Below are 24,669 nucleotides of genomic sequence, written 5' to 3' on the forward strand. Positions count from 1 at the left end.
TTTACCTTGCCATACTGTGATCAGTGGCACTCCAAGAGTGCTGCTCTAATCGAACTGACAGTGGGGAAGTGTGTGTGCGCGTAGCTAGCTGCAGAAGGTAGTGGCTGTAGAAGGTGTAGGAGGGAGCAGCTGCTGGCGGGGTCGACTGGGCTTTCTCTCCAGAGCAGGACAGCCTGTGCAGGAGAACGTCTGCTGCTCCACTGTCCTGGGGGAATGACTGTGACAGGCATACTCTAGCTTTAAAAGGCCTAGTGCTCAATATGCACAGAACAGCAGTGAGCCAATACACTGCCAATTAAGGTTCAGATCAGATGAATCTTAAGGGTGTATGCACAATAGTTAGAATCCATGCACATGGCTGGAATTAGTGTTATACAGTACAGACTAAAGCCCTGGTGTCTAGTACTAAGTACTGAAGAATCTGAAGATGGGGTAGATGACAAAGTTATAGGACCATGCTAAGCAATATCAGGAGTTAGTTAAGATATGGAAACATAAGACATGTACATTATGTATCATTTAACAGAAACCATTTTTAAAAACAAAAGATATACAAAAGGAGCTGTGTACTCTCCTGATTCTCCAACTGCTAAAACCTTGATTTGACTATTTTAAAGTCTTCTTTAACAATTGCAATTTGAGAAAAAAATTGTTTTTGACAAAATAAAAATGTCCGATTAACTGACTTTTAAACCCATGTGGTTTCAATATATAGACTATGGAGAATTATAGTTCAGAATTAAATCATAGTCAGAATGAACCAGGACACAACAGAGAAAAGGGTAAGTTGTAAGGTGTGGAACGTGCAAGTTTAGGAGCATGAACCAATGAAATGGGTTGTCTGAGAAATGAGCAAAAACTAAGAAACGTTTACTTATCTGCAGTACTGCCTGGGGAAACACTGACATCTAGAGGAGCCAACTGACTCGAGACCAGACGGTTAGTCTAGTTGCAGTTTCCATGAACATTAATCTTAACTAATTAGGATTATTTAACTAAATCCTAATTAAATTATTATGGCATGATCCAAGTTTGCCATTTTGAACAGCCACCAAAAAGAGAATGAATGCAAGAGAATAGAAGCAAAGCTTAAACAGTGCCACCAAATGTAAAGCAGATTAAATATTCTATAGCCATATAATTTTCTATTTGTTTTTAAATAAGAGGAAAATTAACTTGTGTTACTTTTCAGGAAAGCAAGACTGAAATATTGGCTTTTCTGAGGCAAAGTATACAAGAAAATTTACCATTATAAACTATCCAGGAAGATTTATATGGAGCTCATAATTCTTTTCTGAATTATCCACCAAGCTTTACCCTGTTTGTTTGGCTCATTCGTTGAACCATGAGCCATTTACACTTTATTACAATGTTGTCAGTTTCTTACTAATTTGTGTTACTGAATTGTAATAGAATAGATATGAAATAATGACCTTGAAAACTGTGAATGCATGTCAATAATGATCTTTAATGTCAATATATACAGAACCTGAAAGAAAAATAGAATTTTAAAAATTAAATGAAATAAATACAATATGATACAATTTCCACAATGTCTGAAGAGATATTCATGGAAATTTATATATATTTATATATATATATATATATATATATATATATATATATATATATATATATATATATATATATATATATATATATATATATATTTTTTTTTTTCCCCCATTCATTCCCCCCCCCCCAGGAGCAGTTGCTCCCCAAGCCCATGAGCATTGATTGGCTCACAGTCCAGTTCTCTGCAAAAACACTGGATTCAAAGAGTGCCGTAACAGTAAGAACTCCAGTCCACATTCATTATTCAATGACCTTTGACTTTTTTGTTTGTTTTTCCACCTTTAGCTTATTTTTTTTCCATTCAACAAATATAAGGGCCATTCAAAAGGTGGTAGGACAAAGAAAGGAGGTGGGGGTTATTCAAGTAAAGGGGTGAAAACAAGAGAGCCAAAGCAACCTGACAAGCCTCAGTGCAAATGTGCTTAAATATATTCAACACAAGAACGGTTGTTCCGGTGTTCCGAGAACTGCTGGGTGTGTTTGGCGATCTCTTCAGTGCTGTAATTACACGTGATGCACGGTAAGCTTGAAGGAGCCTTATTCTACGTGCTCTTGAGATCCTTCAGCCCCTTATGCCAAAGCCATCGCTCAGAGGATGGGAACCGGAATTTTCCGTCCTCGCCCAAGTGACCGACTCTCAGGAGACAGGGAATTTCCAAAGCACAGGTTGAGAGATGCAGGGAGGGGCCAGAGGGGGGGTGGGGTACCAAGACACATGCGTACCAAGCTGGGGGAAAGAAGGTGGAACGCAGTCTACTTAAAGCAGCTTCAGATCGGCCAGTCACAGTGAAAAAGAATAGGCGCTGGTGCTTTTTTTTCCATCTTATTTTTTTTCTTTTACTTGGCAGGAAAGGGGAAAAGAAAAGGTGAAAATAATGAGTTGCAGGAAGATTGAACACAGAAAAGAAAGATACAGCGGAAAGAAACAGATTGATCATTGCAGCCCCTGCACTGGCTCGGATTTTGAATTTCATCCAGTATTCCATGAGGTCTGAACTTCCTGACTCACCACAGCGCCTCTCTGATGTTAGAGCATGGTGTCTGTAGTCCAGATACAGGGTGTGGGAGCTCCGGGGAAATGCTCAACGGTGGAGAGGATGGGAACAGGAGGAAATGTAAATAAATAAATGAAAGGAGGAAGGGGAGGCATGGGAGGGGGGTGCACAGTGAACACTGTTCTGTTCAGGCCATGTCGGCAGACGTGAGCTTCTTCATACTTCTGCGTTGGGCCAAGCTGGATGCAGCCACGGGCTCCAACACTGGCTGGCACGTCTTGTGATTGAGGGCAGAGTACGTGGCGGCCATCGCCCCCTGCAGGGAGAACATTGTCAGCCTCGTGGTTCTCGGAAAAAAAAAAGGGGTGGGGGGTAAACCGCAGGAGGGCTTACCTTCACCAGGTGGGGTGCGTCATGCCGGGTGAGCTGGAAGTGGGGGAGCTGGTCCCGGCAGGCGATCCACGAGTGCTTCAGCACCTGCTCGGCGGAGTAACGCTGATGAGGGTCCACGTGGAGCATGTGAGACAAAAGGTCCTGCAGAGAGAGAGAGAAAGGGAAAGAGAGAGAGAGAGAATCTGTGGTCACACAAGAGCTTGCTGCGGCCACCTTGCTAGCATTAACTATGCCTGTAGGGCCCTGAACGACAAGTAAAAATACAAGGACCAAGTAAATGGAAAATGAAGCACTTGGTAGTGAGAGAAGGCCTGCCATTCACCTTGGAGGATTCAGACACTGTGTCCCAGTTGCCTCCACTGAGGGAGAATTTGCCACTGCCAATACGCAACAGAATCTCCTCAGGGGTGTCGTTGGGGCCATTAGCAAAGGGGGTGTACCTACACAGAACCCAATGAGAGGTGATCAGCAGTTAGCAATCTATTACCAATTTATCCTAGGAGTAATCACACCCAGGTCTCTTGACTACTCGAAGTATAGCAGCAGAAAATGTTCTTGCTTAACAGATTTTGAGGTTTATAAGCATTATGCAAGCCGACTAAAATAATACAGAACTGGTTCACTTTGTGTGATCAATGGCATTAATCCCCTCTAAATAACGTTTCGTTAGTCAGTGACTTAAGATCGTGATTACAGTGCTGTCAACTAGTCAGTCAGTCATTTTAAACAACACAGCACAAAACACACAAATGGCAATAAAGATACATAAACATTGCAAAAATGAAATACAGCCAACAAATACTGAAGCACAGCGAGACGTTTTTATATTAATGACCACACATAAGAGCATATATGTTTGGTGACAAATGCCAAAGCGCAAAAGTACGTAAACATGAAGTTTTTAAAACCCATGAGCTTGATATCAGGAAAGAGGGTACGCTCTGATGAGATCAGCTGTTGAGGCTTTTGTGGGATTTAAAAAAGAGCAAGTGTCCCTTCTCACCCTGCCAACATGGTATAGAGAAGAACCCCCAGACTCCAGATGTCACAGGCTGCGTCATAACCCTGCCGCATCAAGACCTACAAACACACACATGCGCGCACACACAAAAAAGTTATTTAGTATGGCAAAATGTTTCAAATGGAACCACTCCAAGTCCCTGATGCAGTGGTAGCAGTTAGTGAAGCACTATAAGTTCCTGACCTAGGGATATGGGGCTATGAGTTAGAGCCAGGCAATATTTTCATCATGTGCTTATTGTACTTCCAGTTAAGTTCTGTAGCAAAACTAGCCTCTTTTGACTCTGTGATTTCAACTGTAATACAACACAATAATCTGTATGAAAACACGAAGCCAAATTTCTTGCAAAGGTGAAAGTGAGAGGCTGGAATCAGAGCCAAGTTGCTCAAGCTTACAGCTGCCATTAGGTATCTGTCTATGCTCTGGTTCACAAAGGCACATTGAGAACTAAATATGAAATGGGACCAAACAGGGATGAAACTAGCGATGATGATTTAACATTATGTGGCCCAAGATTTTCTAAGATCTTTTATGTATGCATGCATTTATGTTTGTATATAGGGTACAAGCAGTTTGAAATACACACACAACCAATATTTTATTTTTTCCAAAGAAAGGGCGGAAAGAAGAGCTAGAAAAGATGATATGGCAAAGGCGAAGGCAACTGTGGTTCACAAAATCCCAGATCTCTAGCCAGATGAGCACAGTCCTGGGAACAGCTAGGCAGGACTAGAAGATACTAGGCAGGACTTTCAAGCTCACACTACTAAAAATGAAAACAAAGGACTTCAAATATGAAGACAAAGTCATGTACGACTTTGCTGTCAGTACTTATTGTTCTCAGTAGCATTGCCAAAGGAAATGCGACAACTAAACCTGACATAACAGGAGCAGGCCTACAGCTGAGAAAATGTCCAGAGAACCCCACAGTGACTGAAGCCATGGCCAACTGACCTACTTCCAGACAAGGGGAGGGGGGGGGGGGGAGAGAGTACAGAAGGAAAAGAAAGTGCCGTTCAGCAGAGCTCTGGAGCCATGAGGAAGCTGAGGGGCCCTGCTCACCTCGGGTGCTACAAAGTTGGCGGTGTAGCACGGTGTGAGCAGTAGACCGTTGTCGCCCCTCAGCTGCTTGGCGAAGCCGAAGTCACAGATTCGGATGGAGTCGGGGTTGCCCGAGTCATCCATGTAGAGGATGTTGCTGGGCTTCAGGTCTCTGTGGACAACCTGCAAGGGGGAGAGCAGGGCTTTAAAGGAAACACAGCAAGGGAGTGGAAACTATGGCTGGGCCTTGATTAAACTCCTACACTCACATGCAGCTTACAAAGACTACATAGTTAGGCTAGTCGTCCTATGTAGACTAAACACAGCCAGGACATGAGTGGAACAACATCTGAAACATTCAAACATGTGTTTAAAGCTCTACACATGCTTAAAGCAAATCATTATCAGTCAGGTGATTAGTGACGACAGCTCAGAGCAGCAACCATACCCAGTTTTAAACATGAGCTCTGACCACCAGACCAAAGAGTGGTCAAAGAAAACAAACATTTACCTTCCCGAATAATGGTCTCCGCTACAAAACTAATTTGTTTACATAAAGAAATGGAGAACAGGGTTTGCATAAGGTGGCCAATTCCTATTATGAAGAATGCTGTATGTGCAGATAAGGCCCTGTAGTGTTTTAATGTGCATATGTATGCTGCTCTTTGCTGATGTGTACGTAAGCCGATAGTTAATGTATATTCTGTTTCGAGCTGGGAAGTTTGTTGCACGGTACGCCAACTTGTTGAGCGCCATCGGCCTCACCCCTTGGCAGTGCAGGTAGTCCACAGTTTTAGTGATGGTGTAGAGCACAGCGCTGGCCTCCCGCTCTGAGAAGAACTTCTGCCGAAGGATCCTGTCCAGAAGTTCGCCTCCTTTCATCAGCTCCGTCACCAGATACACAAACCGCCCCTCATCATACACCTGGCACAGCACAGAGAGAGGGGGCCGGTGCAGCCGTCAGTGCTCGCATGCTTGGGCGCACGTGGACAGGAGGCGTGTGGGTGTGTGGCCACAAGAAGGGAGGTGGAGACAGAGACTCACGTCTTTCAGTGTGATGATGTTCGGGTGCTGTCCATACCGCATGAGGATCTCGATCTCCTCTGACGGGTCTCGTTTGCTTTTGTCAATAATCTGAATAAGGAGGCAGGGGGGTGAGATCAGAACAAAAGAAAGGTATTAGCATCACAATCCACGCATGACGATTTGCTCCAACCCACTACACCCATCCATAATTACAATGTTTTACATGATAAACATTCATGAGCATTTACAGAAAAAGCAGCATCAAAATGGCACTCAGGACAACTTAAAACTGAAAACTATCTTTAAAAGTAAATTGCCTTGGGTGACTCTTTCATTTAAACTTAGTGTCCAACTGTACAACTTTGAACACTTAAATCCATCTAGTAGATGAAACAAAAACAAGGAAACATTAAATGATCACAAACAGGTCTAAAATTTAATGCATCACATAAATATAATGATATAAATAAATTAATGTGGAACCACCTGACAGAGTGCCTGAACTGCATAGAAACTGATCTTACAGCATTTGCTGGGATTTTACTGCCCTCTACTGGTTACAACAAACAAATGCTTAGACTTTCCATTCCTCCAGAGAACACCTCTTTGTTGCAGCGTAGCATCTCTCACCTTGACCGCAAACTCCATAGTGGTGACCCGGTGGATGCAGCGCTTGCATATGGAGTAGGAGCCCACGCCAATGTCCTCCTTCAGCTCGTACACATCAGAGAACTGGGTGGCGCTGCTGGGCATCTGCGGCCATGTCAGCATCACACCAGCCGCCCACACGGTGAGACAAGGCACAGCAGGGGCGGGCGTTACGGCAAGAACATGTCACCATGATGCTTTAGCACATTGTCATAATGCATGGCACACTTGATGGGTTTTCTTTCCCCCTGAAGATTTTATCATTTTTGCTCACAAATGAAAAACAATTTAAACAGAGCTACAAGTACAGTTCAGCATTTACATAGGAGGAAATAAAATGGGTTATCAACATTACTACACTAATATACAACCAGCTAGCTTACTTGTTACTATTCAACTCTCATGTTGACTCTAAAATGCAACTCCTTTGTTGCTTACAGCCAGCTTTCTATAACTGTGTAGCTTAATGAAACATGCAATTGGTCATTGATTCAAGAAGGATGAATACCATCCACGGTATGCTAAGAAAAAGCTTTTATTGACATGATTTATCAAAATATCTCTATATATATAATTTTAATTAATTACACACCCTTAAAGTAGCATGCAGTACAGCGTCAACAAATTTGCCATACTATTTTGTCCACACACACACACACACACACACACACACACACACACACACACACACACACACACACACACACACACACACACACACACACACACACACACACACACACACACACACACACACACACACACACACACACACACACACAGCTTAGCCAGCGTAAATTAAGTGCACCCATAGCATTTTTCTAAAATCTTTATTGCTCTCATAAGTGATGAGGCCTAATGAGCTTCTCTTTAACTCTGATGAAAAGCCAGCCTGGGCTTCCCAATCAGTCTCAAAGCTCAAACTCAAGGACTCTCCAAGGAGCTGCTGCCTCAGGTAGAACGAGGGTTAAGTTGACAGCTGGCCTTGACGGACAACACGGTACACAGAGAAATATGAAACGTGGGAGTGTTTCCATCTCATGCTTTTACTGAGCCATGCAATCTCTATGGTAAAGTTATTATGGACTTAACCTGAACAGAAACAAAGACCATCAGGCTAATGTGGGAAATGTCAACACTAAGTGAAGGGCAGACATGGACACTCAGCTGTGCAGCAGAGACTCAAGCCCCATTTAATTAATTCGTACTGAACAGTTAATATTCAAATTGACTAACATTCAAGGGCTGAAACATTACAAAGACCTGGACAGGTTGAACCACCAAACTGGAACAGGAGTGTATGTACAAACTCAAATCAACTCAGACTGGGCAGCCCAAAATGGACACTGTGACAGCAGAAACCCAAGTAGCCCTTAGAATTATTCTGCTCGTTATCTACTCAAGATGAAACCAAACGCATGTATACACAATTATTTATTCTTTAGAAGGAGAGGCCAGCATATAAATACCAGTTTGCCAACATCTGCTTCACACACACACACACACACACACACACACACACACACACACACACACACACACACACACACACACACACACACACACACACACACACACACACACACACACACACACACACACACACACACACACACACACACACCCAACATCTTCCAATCAGGAGTGCACATGCACACACTCACATGCACCCAAATGCATTTCTGTACTTGTGCCAAGATGAAGGAACGACCCAAATAGCTTAAAATGCCAACCAAAGCCCCACCTTCTCAAAAAGCAATTTTAATGATCACTAATGAATGCACTTAAACAAAAAGTGCCATTTACGACATCCCTTTCTAATGTATGTAATCTTTCATTACTGACTGCTGTCTCTAGCAGTGACCTAGATCGAGCTTCAGAATATGCCTGGATAAATGATTTCAGAACAAACAAAATGCTTCTGCAAGTCACTTCAAATAAACGCATCTACCAAACCACGTGAGCGTGAACGGAAAGTATGTGAATATAAATGTATGTGTAGTGCATTGTGGTTACTAGCTGTGCTCACCTGCACAATGGGGAGGATGTTGACCAGAGGGGAGCTCTTGCTCTCCTCCAGGGAGGCTGGTGCTACAAAGCTGAAGCCTTTGAAGAGCTGGTGGGCGTTTGCACTCGGAGGAATGCCTGGAGAGTCTGTGGGGGGCAGTTACATAACATCCACTCAACAGGGAGTTAATTGACCAAGGCAGAGCTGCTGGCTCAGAGGACAGAAATGGAGGGACCTGACAGAACTCATGTAGAGTGAGGAAGTGATGGTGAGCTGAGGCTGGCTGATGCACGTACCCTTTGGGGTTTTGGCCGTGAACTCGGGGTCAAAGCAGAACGTGTCGTCTGGTTTTCCTGCCGCTGGTTTGAATGGAGGCTGGAGCTCTCGTCGGTACAATTTCTATATGCAAAAGAGGTGCAAGCAGATAAGATAAAAAAACAAACAAACAAACAAAAACCTAACTACATTTTCTTTCTCTCCTTTTTTCTCTCCCCCTTCTGTCTCTCTCCCACTCCGTCTCTCCATCCACCCTCTTTCTCTCGTCTGTCCCACCTTCCCGTCTCTCTCCCCCCTTCTGTCTCCTTCTCCCTCCCACCGTCGTCCTCTCCCTACTCTTCCTCCCATTTCTTCCTCCCCATCTCTCTTCTCCCTCCCTCCATCTCTCCTCCTCCTTTTCTCTCCTCCCTCCTGTCTCTAGCCCTCCTTCTCCCACTCCTCTCTCCTTCTGACTCTCTTCCACCTCGTCGTCTCTCCCCTCCCTCCCACCTTGTCTTTCTCTCCCCCTCCCCTGTCCCTCTCCCTCCATCTCTCCTCCTCCTTTTCTCTCCTCCCTCCTGTCTCTTGCCCTCCTTCTCCCACTCCTCTCCTTCTGACTCTCTTCCACCTCCCAGTCTCCCTCGTCGTCTCTCCCCTCCCTCCCACCTTGTCTTTCTCTCCCCCTCCCATCCCTCTCCCTCCTTCTTTCCCTCCCCCACCTCTCCTTCTTACTCTCTCCATCTCCTCTCCCCTCCTCCCTCCCATCTTTCTCTCCCTCCCCTCCCTCCCTTCTGTCTCTCCTCATCTTTCTCTCCCTCCTTCTCACTTTCTCTCCTTCCTTCTGTCTCTCTCCCACTCTCCTTCCTTCTTTTCCTCCCCTTCTCCCTCCCTCATCTATCCCACCCTTTGCCTCTCTCCCTCTCCATCTGTCCCCCAATCTTTCCCTCTCCGATCATTTCCCCTGCCTGTCTTTCCCTCCACCCGTCTCTCTTACCTTCTTCCTCCCCGTCTCTCCCCAGCTTCCTCTCCCTCTCCCCTGACTCTTTCCCCTTGTCTCCCCCTCTCCCTCCTGTCTCTCACTCCCTCCTTTTCTCACCTCCATCCACTTTCTCCCCCCACTGTCTCTTCAGCCACTCTCCCCCTTGTCTCCCTCCCTCCTTCTCCATGTCTCCCCCTTTCTCCCTCCCATCTTTCACTCCCCCCTCTCCCTCCACATCTCTCCTCCTTCTTCCCCATCTCTCTTCCCCGACTCTCTGCCCTTCTGTCTCCCCACTCTCCCTCCTTTCTCACTTCCTCCTTCTCTCATCATCTCCCTCTCTGTCTGTTTCCCCCTCATCTCTCCCCCTCTTTCTCCCTCCTGTCTCTTTCACTTCCCTCTCTCCCTGTATCTCTCTCTCCCTCCCCATCTCTCTCCCCTCTCTCCCTCTCTGTCTCCCTCCCCCTCCCTCATCTCTCTCAGTCCGTCTGGCCTGGGGACGGTGTGCCTTTCTCTGTCGGTATGTTGCTCAGCAGGGCCTGAATGAGCTTTGCGGGTAGTGGGCCCTTCCGCACCTGCTTTGGACGGAATTGTGGCAGGCGTCTGAGTGGAATAGGCCAATTGCCGGCTGGGTGGGGGGCGTATTTGGGTGGGGGGGGGGGCAGATTAACTGGCTACTCTCTCCAGGAGCGCCCTTCCTGCCTCTTCACGGTCAATCGAGTATCCGAGTATCGCTGGCTCCTAAACACTCCTTGCTGCGGCCATTAATGCAACACAGTCAGAGCTGGCCCTCTGCCTGTCTGTCTGCTGCATACATACATATGCACACATGCGCACTGTCACATGCGAGTGTGTGCGCATGTGTCCACACACACAGAGGGAGAACAAAGATGAAAACCTGGTTAATTATAGCTGAAGCTATAGCAAGTTACAGTCACCTTTTAGACTGTGTGGTTATGAAATGTCTCTGTTTTGAAAGGAGAGGATGTGAAGGCATATATGTACATTGTCACATTAATCCGGCACTCAGATGCCGCACATTAAACCTTACTGTCTACATCAGAGCAGAACACAGAACCTGAAACACTCGGCAAGATATTCTCCAGTTAGAAGCACCTATGCACATTTTAACCCTGCACATGCACGGCTTTGTGCGTGCTGCACTGCTAGAGAGCCAATGCCCAGCCAGCTGCATCGCCCATGTGTGGCAGACGGACGCCCTGGCGTCAGCAGGGGGCCTGAGTAGCAGACACTCACATTCCAGTCTATGGTGGAGAAGAAGGCATGCCGTTTGATCTCCTCTACCCCATCTGGACCCGCTCCTGGAGATGACAAACAATACACTGCAATGCGCTGCCCAAAGCTGAATGTGGCGTGCACAGCCTGTCTGTAGCTGCCACCGGTGTGGGATCAGGTGAGACAGTGGACCACTCACCTAAACGATTTGCTGGGTTTCTTTTGAAGAGCATTCGTAAAAGACTCTGTGCTTCCAAGCTTAAAAACTGTGGCATTCCCAACTTGGCTCTGATCAAAGTTAGGCAGAAAAATAATTTTTTTGTAACATCTTTTTTATGTTATCCATAATTATTTGGACAGTCAGCTTGTTAAATAAATACTACTGATGCTAAAATTCCTATTATACTCAGTAAGCATAATTTCAAGATACTCAGTTTCAATGAGCACTGCCACTTGGTAGCAATAACAAAATTTCCTTTACTGTGTCAAATTGCTGATGAATCTGATGATTCTTTAGGATACATTTGCCATTAGTTGAGGTCCCACTCACTTGAGAATCATATTCATTGTCTCATTACGGTCTTTTCCTTGAAACGGTAGTGTTCCTGTCAGCATTTCAAACTAGCGAAAAGAAATGGGAAAAAAAACCAAACATTTTGAACAATTCTCAATCGCTTTGGGGAAAAGAAAAAAAAAAGTCACTTGGGTTTCACAGAACATCAGTACTATATTTATTGGGCTGCACAGAACATCAGTAGTATATTTTCTAAAAACTGCCAACGCTTCCCTACAGCTATCTCACAAGTGAAATACACACTAAATGCCTCTGAACTGAGCATCACAGCAGGTTCCAAACACGGTGGGTTGAGTGTGCCAAGAACTGAAGTGCTGTTGGAAACTTGAGGGCTGCTTGGAAGAGAAAAGTGCAGCCCACTGATTCATAAAACAGGAGGCAAATGGGGTGGTTGATGTACCGCTGAAATCAACAGTGCTCTGAGTCTGGAGTTAGCCGCCTCTCAGTCTCAAAGATACGGTGCTATAACATTAGGACAGAGCTCCTAAGTGTTAGCACCAGGGGCACAAATATCATGGTGTGAACAATAAACACTGTATACTGGCCACGCTTCTAAACGACAACATGCAAGTGCAGTACTTAGTATGACAGCCTGATTTACATGTGACGGGTATGCGACTCCTACCATTAGAACACCGAGAGACCACCAGTCAGCACTCTGAGTGTGTCCTCTCCTGTTGACCACCTCAGGGGCCATATATTCCACAGTGCCACAAAAAGAGTAAGCTTTCCTATCCTGGTCTACTGATTCTTTACTGAGTCCGAAGTCTGAAAGAGGCGCCAGCAGTGCATTAGTCACGACAAAAGGCAAAACGTACATCACACCAGTGTGTGTATCCAACTATGAGTCATCTAACCATCACGTAGAAACAACTGATAAAATGTGTTTGCATGCATGTATGTATATGAATATCAACTAATAGTGAGAAAACAGTGCGTACCTGTTAACTTGATATGTCCAGCTTCATCAAGCAAAATGCTGAAAATTAAAATCAGATTCTCCAATACAGGTACACAAATACATGGGTACAATAAAAACACAAGCTAAAAAATAAAGAGAGAAAAAAGAAAAACAGACAAAATTCAAAACAATCACAGCAAACTGACTGACTGTATCCCATCCATTATGTCTACTTTCATTGTAAATAATAGAAAAGGTGGAAGACAAAAAAAAAAAAAAATAAGTGTGAGAAAGCGGTGAGACTCAAAGTATTATAAAAATAACCTGTGCAAAGATCAAAGTACACAAGGGTATGAGCACCGATGTGCGTTTCTGTCTGATGAACTGCTTCAGAGCAAAGTGACCCTTTACTCAGTGCCTGTGGTTTGCAGTGTCAAAGCTTCACTCTGCCACAGGCAGGGCTGGGTACTGCTCTTCCCTGCCCTCACAGAATTACCTGTGGCCTGCCCCTTCTATGATAATGAACAAAATGTGTGTGTTTTGTCTTGTTTGCGCTATTTTTTTCTCCTTCCCCCCTCCCCCCATGTTTATATCATGGTAATTTCTCAACTTTACTGGTCCTTTACCATATTCTGTTTAAAATAAACTATTATAGAGAACTGCCACTGTATGCTATACAAATGAACACATCATGCCTTAAAGGCAAATTTTCTTCATCATTCAATGGATTCGATAAGGGTTTTGGTGTGAAATATGCTTTTTTAGAGAAATTTAGAATTTAGCTACCAGTTAAGAATTGTTCATAATGGTAGTACTAGGAACCAGATGTGCAAAGATGTTCCCTTCTTTCAATAAAATAAGGTGGCTTTAACTTTATTGCTTGAATGAAAGCCAACATGGTATGAGGGCAGCCATCTTGGACAACACAATTACTTTATCCATGACACACCATTTGATAGTATTCCTAGTACTCCCAAAATCTGAGGATTAAATCGCACCAAAAGGTGCAAGTTACTATAAGAATACTATAGTTATACTCTGAACTTGTAAACACAAAATATTCCTTCCAATTTCATATTTAAAATGTCCCTTCAATTATATATACACACACACACACACAAACATATATATATACACACACACACACACACACATATACATATATATATATACACACACACACACACACACACACATACATACATATATACATACATACATATATATAAATATATATATATAAATATAAATAAATACAAATATAAATAAATAAATATATATATATATATATATATATATAAAAAAAATATAAATATATATATATATATATATATATATATATATATATATATATATATAAATATATGTATATATATATTTAAATATAAATATATATATATAAATATATATATATATTTATATAAATATATATATATATTTAAATAAATATATATATATATATATATATATTTAAATAAATATATATATATTTATATATATATATATTTAAATATATATATTTAAATATATATATTTAAATATATATTTAAATATATATATATATTTATATAAATATATATATATATTTAAATATATATATATATATATATATATATATATATATATATATATATATATATATATATATATATATAAATATATAAATATATACACACATACATATACATATACATACACACAAAATGTCAATAATATTTAAAGATAACAATAAAAAAAACTGATGTGTCACTTTAAGCAAGTACAGAAAGATTGGGGCATTTATTTACGGACAAGTTTCCTGATGAGACTTCCATTTCTTGAATTGATATCATGGAACTGAGAAACTACAGTCTTTTACTAGCTCCAGGCCAGGTTAAATTTAAAACAGCTAGATACTTTTAATATGTCAGTAAATGTACAAAACCCTGCCAACTGTAACACTCCTGAAAAATACTATTTAGTTGTGGAAACACCCAAAGGTTTAAAAAAAATCTCACATTAATTTTATTTTTCATGTTTAAGTCTTACTCACACTAGTCTTACTCCTATTTACTGTGGAGAATTAAAAAACGACAGAGGCAGATACTGTTTGATACTGGGCAATTAAACTTTACATTGAGAGCTCACGCAAAGCAGCTTTCATTTGGGTATTAGTACTGCATTCAAGATACTGGCATACATTCTAGTGTCAAATTTCAAGCAATACCCAGCCCTAGTGTGAGGAGAGGCTATATACGCATGTTGTTCTCTAACACCCGAGTCCCAAACACAGAGACAGAGTGAGAGAAAGAAAGAGAGAATGTGCAAGAGCGGAAAAAGATACAGGGTTAACAGAAGGAGGGAGGATGGGGGGGGGGGGAGAGAGAGAGACAGACAGAGACAGAAGGAGAGACAGAAAAAGAGAGAGAGATACTTTACTTTTCAGGCTTCAGGTCTCTGTAAACAATGCCTAGGTTGTGAAGGTGATCCAATGCAAGGGCCAGCTCTGCAAGGTAGAATTTCACATCCTCCTCTGTAAACATAACCTAGTAAGAACTGGACAGATTTACTCTCTCATCTTTGTACAAAACAAGGAGAAAAACAAAAAGGTCAACAACAGCATCTACGGTCACACAAAACAAGAGAAAAGAAGTTATTGTTACAGATTACACAGTAAACACAATAACAAAGCTCCATACAGAGATATTCAACAAAGACATATGACAATCGCATAAAAAAAAATGTTCACTAGTTTAAGGTAAATAAACATGACAATGGTTAACTTGTTATTTATTTTAGCAACAGAGAAAGTATACATCATGTGCTGTGTTATGTCAAATGATGTGCAGCAAATATGCAAGTGCTTCAGCAAATCACTCCATTCCTGAATATCATGTATGGAAGTTTACTGTACATATATGGAACATTCCTGCACACCATGCATTTGATATGACAAATAACTTAATTCATTTCTCCTGTGTACATATGAACTAGATGTACACCAACAGCCTTTTATTTATAGTGTGATCAAAGTGAATGGCTCTGTGTTAGTAAACAGAGATTACATTCTGTGGGCGGAGCTTAACTGGTGGCAGAAAGCTCAGATGTGTGAATAGAGAATAAAGAATTTCCTGATCCATAATCAAGGTCATGTCAGTGGGTCAAGGATCAAACTAAATGGTCAAAGTTAGTGAACGAATATCTTCGTATACCTTGTGGAAAAACCTAGTGACTATATGAAAGAATCTCCAAGCATACATCTCCAAGCAATTAATTTGATACTTTGTGATCATGTGTAGGACCTTGAATACCTAGATTTTTTGGATACATTTCTGATGCATTATGGACTGATATTCAGCCTAGCTAGCAACAAGGTGGTAAAATGCAGCTACACAAGGGCCATTATTAACAAATTAATCTACACACAGAGCAAACTGCACTCACACGGCTGGGTTAGTATAAACTTTTTCATTGCATGTTAGAAAATAACTAGAACTATTGCTGCTACTATCTAGGTGTATATAAAATTTTATTTCTAGTTAATTCTGAATATTTTTTCATGCTATAAGGCGAATGTAGTGCTAATGCAGTAAAGCATTCTGTCCATTTAACAGCTTAAATATCTGCATTTTGCCTCAAAGGGCATCTTCAATGATGAAGGTCATTTGTTTTACCATTCCTATTCTGGCATCCAATGCACATGCATCTGCCACTGACGTAACCATGACGTCCTCTCCAAATTGGTCTATTAAGAATGCACTACAGCATATACTAGTCTCTGATTACTTAGACTGCATAACTGAACATATTGGTTAGGAATGTCACATGAATGTGGCATTTGCAGCAGATGAGAGATGGTAACGGTGACTCTTTATAGAAAAAAAATCCATAAGCATGGCTGCGGCACACGTACTTCCCCTGCTGCTTGCCCTGCCACAAGACTAACTAGTGGGCGCTATCCATGGTCCTGAAGGAATAAGGAGCGCTGCATTGTACCTCAGCACACCTGGCCATAACAGCTGACCCGATGTATTATCATTACTGCTAGGGCCACAGCTGACAGGCCAGCCACTTCCTGCAAACCCACAATAGTAGCTCCTGTTCTAAGCCTTGTCTCAGCTTGTGGCAAGTGTAAGTAGGCCTTCTAGTCGAGAATGAAAGAAAGCCAGTTGAAGGAGAGGTCTATGGGAAAATGCACCTGTTTCATCGAACCATTGCGATGAAAATGCTCACATGGTAAAAGTTTAATAAGTTTTACACTTTACAAAAGGGCCTGCAACAAACCCAACAAGGAGGCTGTTCATACTGTAGGTCAAAGTGCACAATGGATATCTCTATCCAACAGCAGGTGGAATGTGTTAGCCTCCAACCCACACCTGCTTAAGGTCTACAGACCATCACAGCAGGAAATTATTTAAATCTCTGTCTTAAGTCACAATAATTGATTATGTGGGCCTTGGGGGGAAGAGGATGGATAGCCTGAATCACTGGCATTTAGCAGGGAGCTTGACTAACATAGAACACTATTAAAGGTTAGAGCGGAGGAAAAGGGGACGCTTACCTCTTTGGATAAGCGAGTAAATACATCTCCACCCCTGAGAAAATCCAAAATTAAATAGAGCTTCCCTTCTGTCTGAAAGGCTGTAAGCAAGAAGAAACACTAAATGAGACACACACACACAAAATCACTCCTGCCATATGGTAAACTCAACCAAAGCACTAAATTAAACAAAAGAGGAGCGGCGTGCAGGATGTGACTTGGCAGGCAAACATGCTGCTTCCAGCCCACAAAGTGGCGACCTTAAACAAATGACAGGAGCAGGCCCGAATGGAGCGAGTGGAGTTGTGCAGAATACAAAATGACCCCAGCTCACCCTACTCTGAGACAGAGACTCAGAGACTCAGAGAGACAGAGACTCAGAGACTCAGAGAGAGAGAGAGAGAGAGAGAGAGAGAGAGAGAGAGAGAGAGAGAGAGAGAGGAGAGAGAGAGCTCATTCAAAGCTTACCATAGTGCAACTTCACAATGAAGGGATGATTCACTTCCACCAGAATATCCCGTTCCATCTTTGTGCGAACCCTGTCCCTCACTGCCAATGAGATCAAGAAGGTCAACAAAGATCTCCAATCTTGGATCCTGAATTCTCAAATGGAGCTAATCAATGCCAGGCTGAGGCTAAATGGCATCTGTCAGTGCCCATCAAAGGAGTCTGATCAACGTGGCATTTGTGGAGGCTGTGTGATGACTCACCTTTTAAAGACGCCTTTTTGAGGACTTTCATTGCATATAGCTGACCACCGTCCGGACCCACCATCTTCCTCACCAGGAAGACCTGAGAGCAAACATACATGGCCGTATTAAACTCGGTGTCCTTCTGACAGCAGCAAATTGCTCGGCATTTGGCAACAGACACACCATTCACATCCTAAATAAGAAGGCCTTCTCCATCATCAGATTCAGAGCTTCACTGCTTTAATGTTTCCTGTTCAACTTCCCTGCTGATTATGCGCTGAATCAAGTTTTTCATAGCAGGGAAAAACCAAATGACTTGAGTCTATGAACTGGAGTTGTTTGCCTAGGTTAAGTCGATTACAATGATAATATATATACACCCCCCCCCCTTTTTTTTTAATAAACAGACCCAACTTCATTGGACTTACACTGATATAATTAGGTCCCTACCTTATAGAAGCATTTGAAATTACAGACCATATCACATGTATGCACAATACACAAGCAATCTTAAATCACCAAGGAGTTCTGACCACAGGACCATTACACCAATTTTGATACAGCAGTGATGCTGACATGTTAGTGGCATGGTAGTGGGTGTCAAGCTGGTACAAGTTAATCACAGAACAGAGGTCTAAGAAGTGTTGGTGGCAGCTGGGTCCTAGCTCGGTGGAGTAGTTTACCATCTAAAAACATCCAGCCAACAGTGATACTGTGGTCATATACAGACCACTGATGAAGGTCTAAAGGATGACTGACAACTGTACACCTACATGCTGCTTCTAGTGAACTGGATGGTGAGTGCATATCAGTGGGTGCCATAGCTAAGATTAAAATAAACAGCTTGTCATCATGTCAGAAGGGAGGTTTGTTCCACCTTTATTACCCCCCTCCCCCACCGCACATACACCTAATTTATTAAACAAACATACTGCCACTACAGACATTTCCTGAAATGAAATGCTGAAATTTGTAGGGTGCCTTTGCAAACCTGGCTCACGTAAAGCACATGTGTATATAGGGAAGGGGCTCCTAGCGAAGCACAACTCACCTTTCCAAAGGAGCCCTGGCCCAACACTTTGAGCAGCTCAAACTGTGAGGGGTCGGCCTTCTCACAGCCCTCCTTCACATGATGTGTAATCGGGATCTCCTTATACAAGCCCTCATCCTACAGGGAAAGACCACCGTTAAAGCCATACGTTGACCCTACAAAACACTGACTGAACTAAGTGTGCAAAGGGGGACCACAGACATTTACTGTTGGTCGCACTGGGGTTTTTTGTTTTTTTTTTATTGTTAAGTAAACTGTTCCTTTGAATATCTGTCAAGCTCTGAACTGACTACAAGTGTGAAAAGTGAAATGAAGTTTGACAGCTCATGAGAAGGCTGTTCTCTGTTAGGTGAATCGATATCCCTGCTGAATCTGTTAGCGAGGTTGTCTTAATGGCATGCCTCGCCAAAAAGTGTGCCACAGTAATTAATTAGCTCCTGCAAGTCAGAGAGCCTCAGGCAAAGAAGCAAGACAGGATAGGGCTCTCCATGGATGACACGCAGCCTGGGAGATGGAGATAACTCCTGGCCTCAGGGGACATGAGTACCTTTCACATCAGAGCCTCAAGGAGAGGAAAACAAACCAATTATAATAATAATAATAATAATAATAATAATAATAACAACAATCCTGACTGCATTATTAACAGAAGACGGCTTCCACTGTCAAGGCTGAACACAGCCGAGAGCAGGGCAGAGTCAGGACTAAAAACAGGCCTGCACTTCTAAGGGACACTAATCAGCTTAACTGTATGAAGATTTGACCTACTGCTATTCTGTTCACTTGATCGCTCTCTCTTTCACACAAAGAAAACAAAACAAGTACTCTGCTAGAAGAACTAAAAAAAACTAGTCCTCTCCATTAGATGTGGTATGGAGAGTGATGCTTTGGAATCTTTTATGAAGTTCAGACACAGAGAAAAAATACCTTAAGGTCAAAAAATAAAAAACATTACTGCACATTTTTTCATAAATATTTGAATAACTGATGCAACACTTATTTACTTGGGTATGCCTACCCACTAGAGAATTATGGCTATTACCCAAATACAGAAGTGGCATCATTGAAAGACCACCCACACCTAATCACAATATTGCCATGATTCCATCAAGTGAAAGACACCCCACATGTATCATTCACACAAGCACACACGTGAACACATGCACACATACATGCAAGCAACTACTCACACAGTGTGTGAAGGACTCTCCCTCTTCCATTGGCTCATCCATGATCTGATGTCCATTGACCTAGAAAAAGCCAAATTAAAACTTTAGCCAGCACAACAGCCCTTAAATCAGGCATATTTCACATAACTGTAAGATGTCAGCAAGACCACAAAACTGACAGTTCCTATGGGAGGAACAAGAAAGCATATATGAAACCAGAACCCTCCCCTTATCTCCAGCAGGTAGTGTATACATATAATGGAAGGATTTAGTTTGCCGATTAGTCTTATGGAATGCAAAATCTGCAAAGGTCGTGTGACAGAAGAAACAGAGAGAGGAAGCCTCTTATGCTTATGTACCAAGCATAGCAGTGGAGCACTGCTTTATTAGCGACAGGGCTGCTCCAAGCACCCAGCTATGCGAGTGCGTCACAGCGAACCGGTGCGTGGGAGTGGAGTCGCGAGCCTCAGCTCTCGCCTCCTCCTCCACAGCATCCGTGTGGGAGTAAGCGAGGAGGACGAACACCTCCCTGCTCCCGCTGACCCCTGCCTGCGTTGACGTGCTAGCACGGATGCTCAAGTTAAAGGTGGGCGGGATGCTTGGGGGGTGTAAGTATTTTATAGCGTTTTAAAGACAAGGCTCTTCCACAATAGTCTATCCTTTTCGTACAATAGGTGCTTTATGGCTGGAAAGGCAGAGAGGGTAGCAGGTGGTAAAACCAGCAAATGAAGACAATAAATGTAAATGTTACCAGCTATATAAGTTATGAGAAAGCTACCAACACAACTTAAAAATAAATAAATAAATAAATAAATAAATTTTAAAGAAAAGTATGTGAAGTGAAATGGAGGATGGGTGGGATACTGCTCTCCTTCCTTGTACTTCTTATAACTGTGTACAGAGCCAAAACAACCACATATACTGAACTGCTAAAACCCTTCACCTCTGATCACATCTTCCTGCTGTGTATGTTTACAAATTCACCAGGCACAAAATAGTAATTACTGACTTTCAACAGGGCCACTTTCAAGAAAAACAGTCTACAAAATGCATAGGCTATCTTGGGTAATTAACCTAGACAACCCTGTAAGCTTTCAGCTGTTATGTATCTTAACACAAGTTCTTTTCCACAATATTACTGAGTGGTTTGGAACATATAGCATTTAAATTACAATGGTAAATACAGGCCTTAAGGTCAACAATACACAGCAACACAACACTCCTGTGTCAAAGAAAACACTGCACAGATCTCTGCATCCTATTTCAGACTATTAACAGCCCAGCGCTGCAAGTCAGTCTAAAACATTCTGCTCAATCCCTCAAGAGGATGAGTCATACCATTAATCATGATCACTGAATGGAAATGCCGCGTGCACCCAAGATGGTCTCTGGAAAGAGGGGAAAATCTCTTACAGACCTCAGCACATCGCTCCTCCTCTAGTCCACAGGCATTTTGACAATCAGTTGCTCATTAAATGGGTCCAATGTCATGTAGCCTGGACTTGCGCTCACAATGAAACTCAAAATCTGGATGCTGATTTGCTTCCCATTCTCTTTACATTAACTTTTCATTCTCATTCTTTGGGAGGACTCATTGTGTGTTTTATACACAAAACTGAATATCAAGAGAAGAGGCCTATTCATACGTTTTAAGGCTGATAATATCTTCAATACTGGCCATTAAGAAGCAGTGACACATTTGCTCATCTTTTTGCATTAAAGTCTCCTAAATTACTTTCAAACCTTTACGCATTGGCGGTGAGACCATACCTGTTAGCGGTTCTGTTTTGATCATCAAATTCAGTTAAACAAAACTCCAAACGGCAGACAAGCGTTCAGCTCGACAGCTGCACCTGCATTTTTGATGTCGTAACCAGTACGAGTATAGTGATGTAGCTCATCTCGCATTATCAACGGGACGCACCGGGTCCGTTTTATACCGACCTTCTACACCTAAGTGCAACAGTGATCAGTACGACTATTGACACACATCTGTCCGGGCAATGGAATTTGTTTATTAGGCACCTTAGGACGGAGAAAGGAGCGAAATCATAAAATTCAAGGATGTAACCTGGTTGTCCCGAGTGCGCAACGTGAATGTGTGGCAGCGCATCAGGTACAAGCCACAGACACTTATCTCAGTAGCATGATGCTCTCAGCAAAACCGCACAATAAAGACAAGCATAGGAAATACCGCCTTGTCTCTTACGTGGTCGTTCCTAATGTCTGGTAAGACAGTTTATGTCGAAATTGTTGCATGGTTCAAACGATAATATTAAGCAAAATTAAAAACAAAACACGAGCTAGCATTAGCTACCTAACGCTAGCTATTTAACCGACTACGTAACGTGCGATTTTAACAATCAGGTATGCTAGCTACTTTAGGTTAAGTATAACAAATGTACTTAACAGAAAGCTAAGCATGCACTGATATTTAAATAAGGATCAGGAGCGCTTACGAAGCAACTGCAGTGTAGAGTACAATGGAACTACACCAAGGCTCTAGCAAATCTAGCAGTGGAACACATTATTACAGTATGCATTCATATGCATTCATGCAAGTCATATGGAAAAGCTGGACAGTTAGCCTAGCTAACGTTATCGTACCAATTTGATAGTTATACTAGCTTAGCTAGCTAGTTATGTAGTCGGATGGTTAGCCAAGTATTAAATCATCTTTCAGAATCAAAAGCAGCTGAGCAGACCAAATAACTAGGCAAATTGATAGGCAGCTAGGGTTAGGTTTATTGCCTGAAGTCTAAAAAACTTCAATAGCTAGCTAGCTAACTAAAGTATAGCTGATGGAGAACCACACTGATACGCCCAGCAACATAGTAGTGAACTTCAAAAACAAAGTAAAAAATGGTTAGCTAGCTATATACGCAATCCCGCGAATATGCAAAATGAAAGGGAGACCGCTAGTTAGCATTAGCTAGGCAGCTAGCTTGATATTTAGCGGTTTTACTAACGCTAACCCACTTGACGTCAACAAGCTAGCTAGCTATCATACGAGCCAATTGTGTTAGCTAGCTAGATAGCCAAGTCCCCGACAGCTGACTGATGAGGTAAATGCAGAGCATAATTTCGTAGTTTTGTAAGTTTATAAAGTATTCTATAGACGAAAGTAACACAACAGCATACTTAACATACCTCACTACTAACGCTGTGCACCTCCATTTTGTGCCAGGAATCCTGTGGCTGAGCAAAAGGCATCATATGGTAAAACTAGTGCCTTGTTTCAAGAGGCATTCCTGGGTTGTGGAAGCGTGACTACCCGTCTTTGACAATTAAACGTGGGTCAGAAATAATAAACCTGGCACCTGTGCGCAGGTCGGACGGAGGGTCGATTTCGGAAGGTCTGCTTGACTCTACCATACGCAAACCGGACGCCTCTTACTTTCCCATTGATACGAATATGGCCGCCTCCGTGCTACCTACAGAGCAACAGAACTGGGGATTGACGTAGCTTTGACGCAATTTAACTTAGGATTTCCCCTCCAAATATAAAAAGCAAACAATATTTAACACGAATGTAAATTATTATTGTTATTATTATTATTAAATAATATAAATGACACCTGGAAGCCATTTTAATAGAGAACAGCATCTTTCAGATTTCTATGGAGCTAGACAGTTTTTTAAAGACAGGTTTAATTTAAATTATAAAAGAATAGAAAAAGATAGGAAGGTGGGAAAGGTATTACAGCGATTAGTCCAAGAAATCCTGTCACTTATCTAGAAACTTGACCTTCAGGAGGAAAGTTGACCAGAGCATTTTAAAATCCATCCACTCCCCTGGCTTACATTTCCAAGTGGAGTTAAAAAGCTTAAAGATCATTTCCTTTGTTCTGACCCAAACAGGGAAGAAAAGTCCTCTTTCCAAAGGGGCCAGGTAGGATATGGGTAAAGAACACTGTTTTTACCTACTGCTGATATTCAACTCTAATATTAAAATTCCAGTTTTACCACTCCAGTGGCTTGTCATATATTTTTCCTCACACTTGGGTCTTCTACCAGAGGCCTGAAAGTTTGAGGGTGCTACAACATTGTTGTTGTTGTTGTTGTTGTTGTTGTTGTTTGCAGTTCCAAGGATTTCTCTCTTCTGGACTGAGATTGGTGTTTTCATTCCTGGGATCTCTTGGAACTACACCTCCAGTTTAGGGGTCACATGCCTCTATTGCCACTAGAACAACCTTGGTTTAAACCTTCTACATTGTCTCTGTTTCTTCTTTCAGTTTCCGGTGTTTTTCCAACTTCTCGTATTCCTTCCTTTGAATGTTTCGGTTACTTGGGACTGTCACATATATTACCACCGCCATTTTCTGCATCTTGTCCACTATCATGATGTCTGGTTCACCACTACTAATTTTTATGGCTGGATCTTGAGGTTATGCTCCTATATGATTCCTGTACCTGGCTATTTCTCTCTGTCTATGCTTTCTCTAGTTTCTATATATACATTATATGTTGCCTGGGTCAACAAGGTTCACATCAGATGTTGGGGGACCAGAGTAATCTGATGAAAAGTGGGCTACTTGAACAAATACAAGACACTCATACACTTATGGATGAGAGTGGAGAATAGAGGA

The 24,669-nt window shown here is 42.2% G+C and overlaps 1 protein-coding gene across 1 annotated transcript; it reads right to left on the minus strand.

Moving 5' to 3' along the window:
- Positions 1 to 1,683: 1,683 nt before the first annotated feature.
- On the minus strand, positions 1,684 to 23,500 carry rps6kal (ribosomal protein S6 kinase a, like). The gene is made up of 22 exons (XM_027004901.3): positions 23,231 to 23,500; positions 20,102 to 20,161; positions 18,912 to 19,028; positions 17,879 to 17,960; positions 17,637 to 17,717; positions 17,190 to 17,269; positions 15,068 to 15,174; positions 12,690 to 12,727; positions 12,374 to 12,516; positions 11,725 to 11,795; positions 11,374 to 11,462; positions 11,196 to 11,260; positions 9,004 to 9,106; positions 8,729 to 8,853; positions 6,682 to 6,804; positions 6,070 to 6,159; positions 5,791 to 5,949; positions 5,047 to 5,208; positions 3,967 to 4,043; positions 3,286 to 3,403; positions 2,964 to 3,104; positions 1,684 to 2,886 (listed from the first exon to the last, which is right to left on the minus strand). The coding sequence occupies exons 1-22, from the start codon at positions 23,294 to 23,296 to the stop codon at positions 2,758 to 2,760; spliced, it is 2,226 nt and encodes a 741-aa protein (XP_026860702.2). The 5' UTR covers positions 23,297 to 23,500; the 3' UTR covers positions 1,684 to 2,757.
- Between the last annotated feature and the right edge of the window lie 1,169 nt (positions 23,501 to 24,669).

The sequence above is a fragment of the Electrophorus electricus genome, chromosome 16 (assembly GCF_041902795.1).
Source record: "Electrophorus electricus isolate QZ-2024a chromosome 16, ASM4190279v1, whole genome shotgun sequence".
In the NCBI taxonomy this organism is placed as follows: Eukaryota; Metazoa; Chordata; class Actinopteri; order Gymnotiformes; family Gymnotidae; genus Electrophorus; species Electrophorus electricus.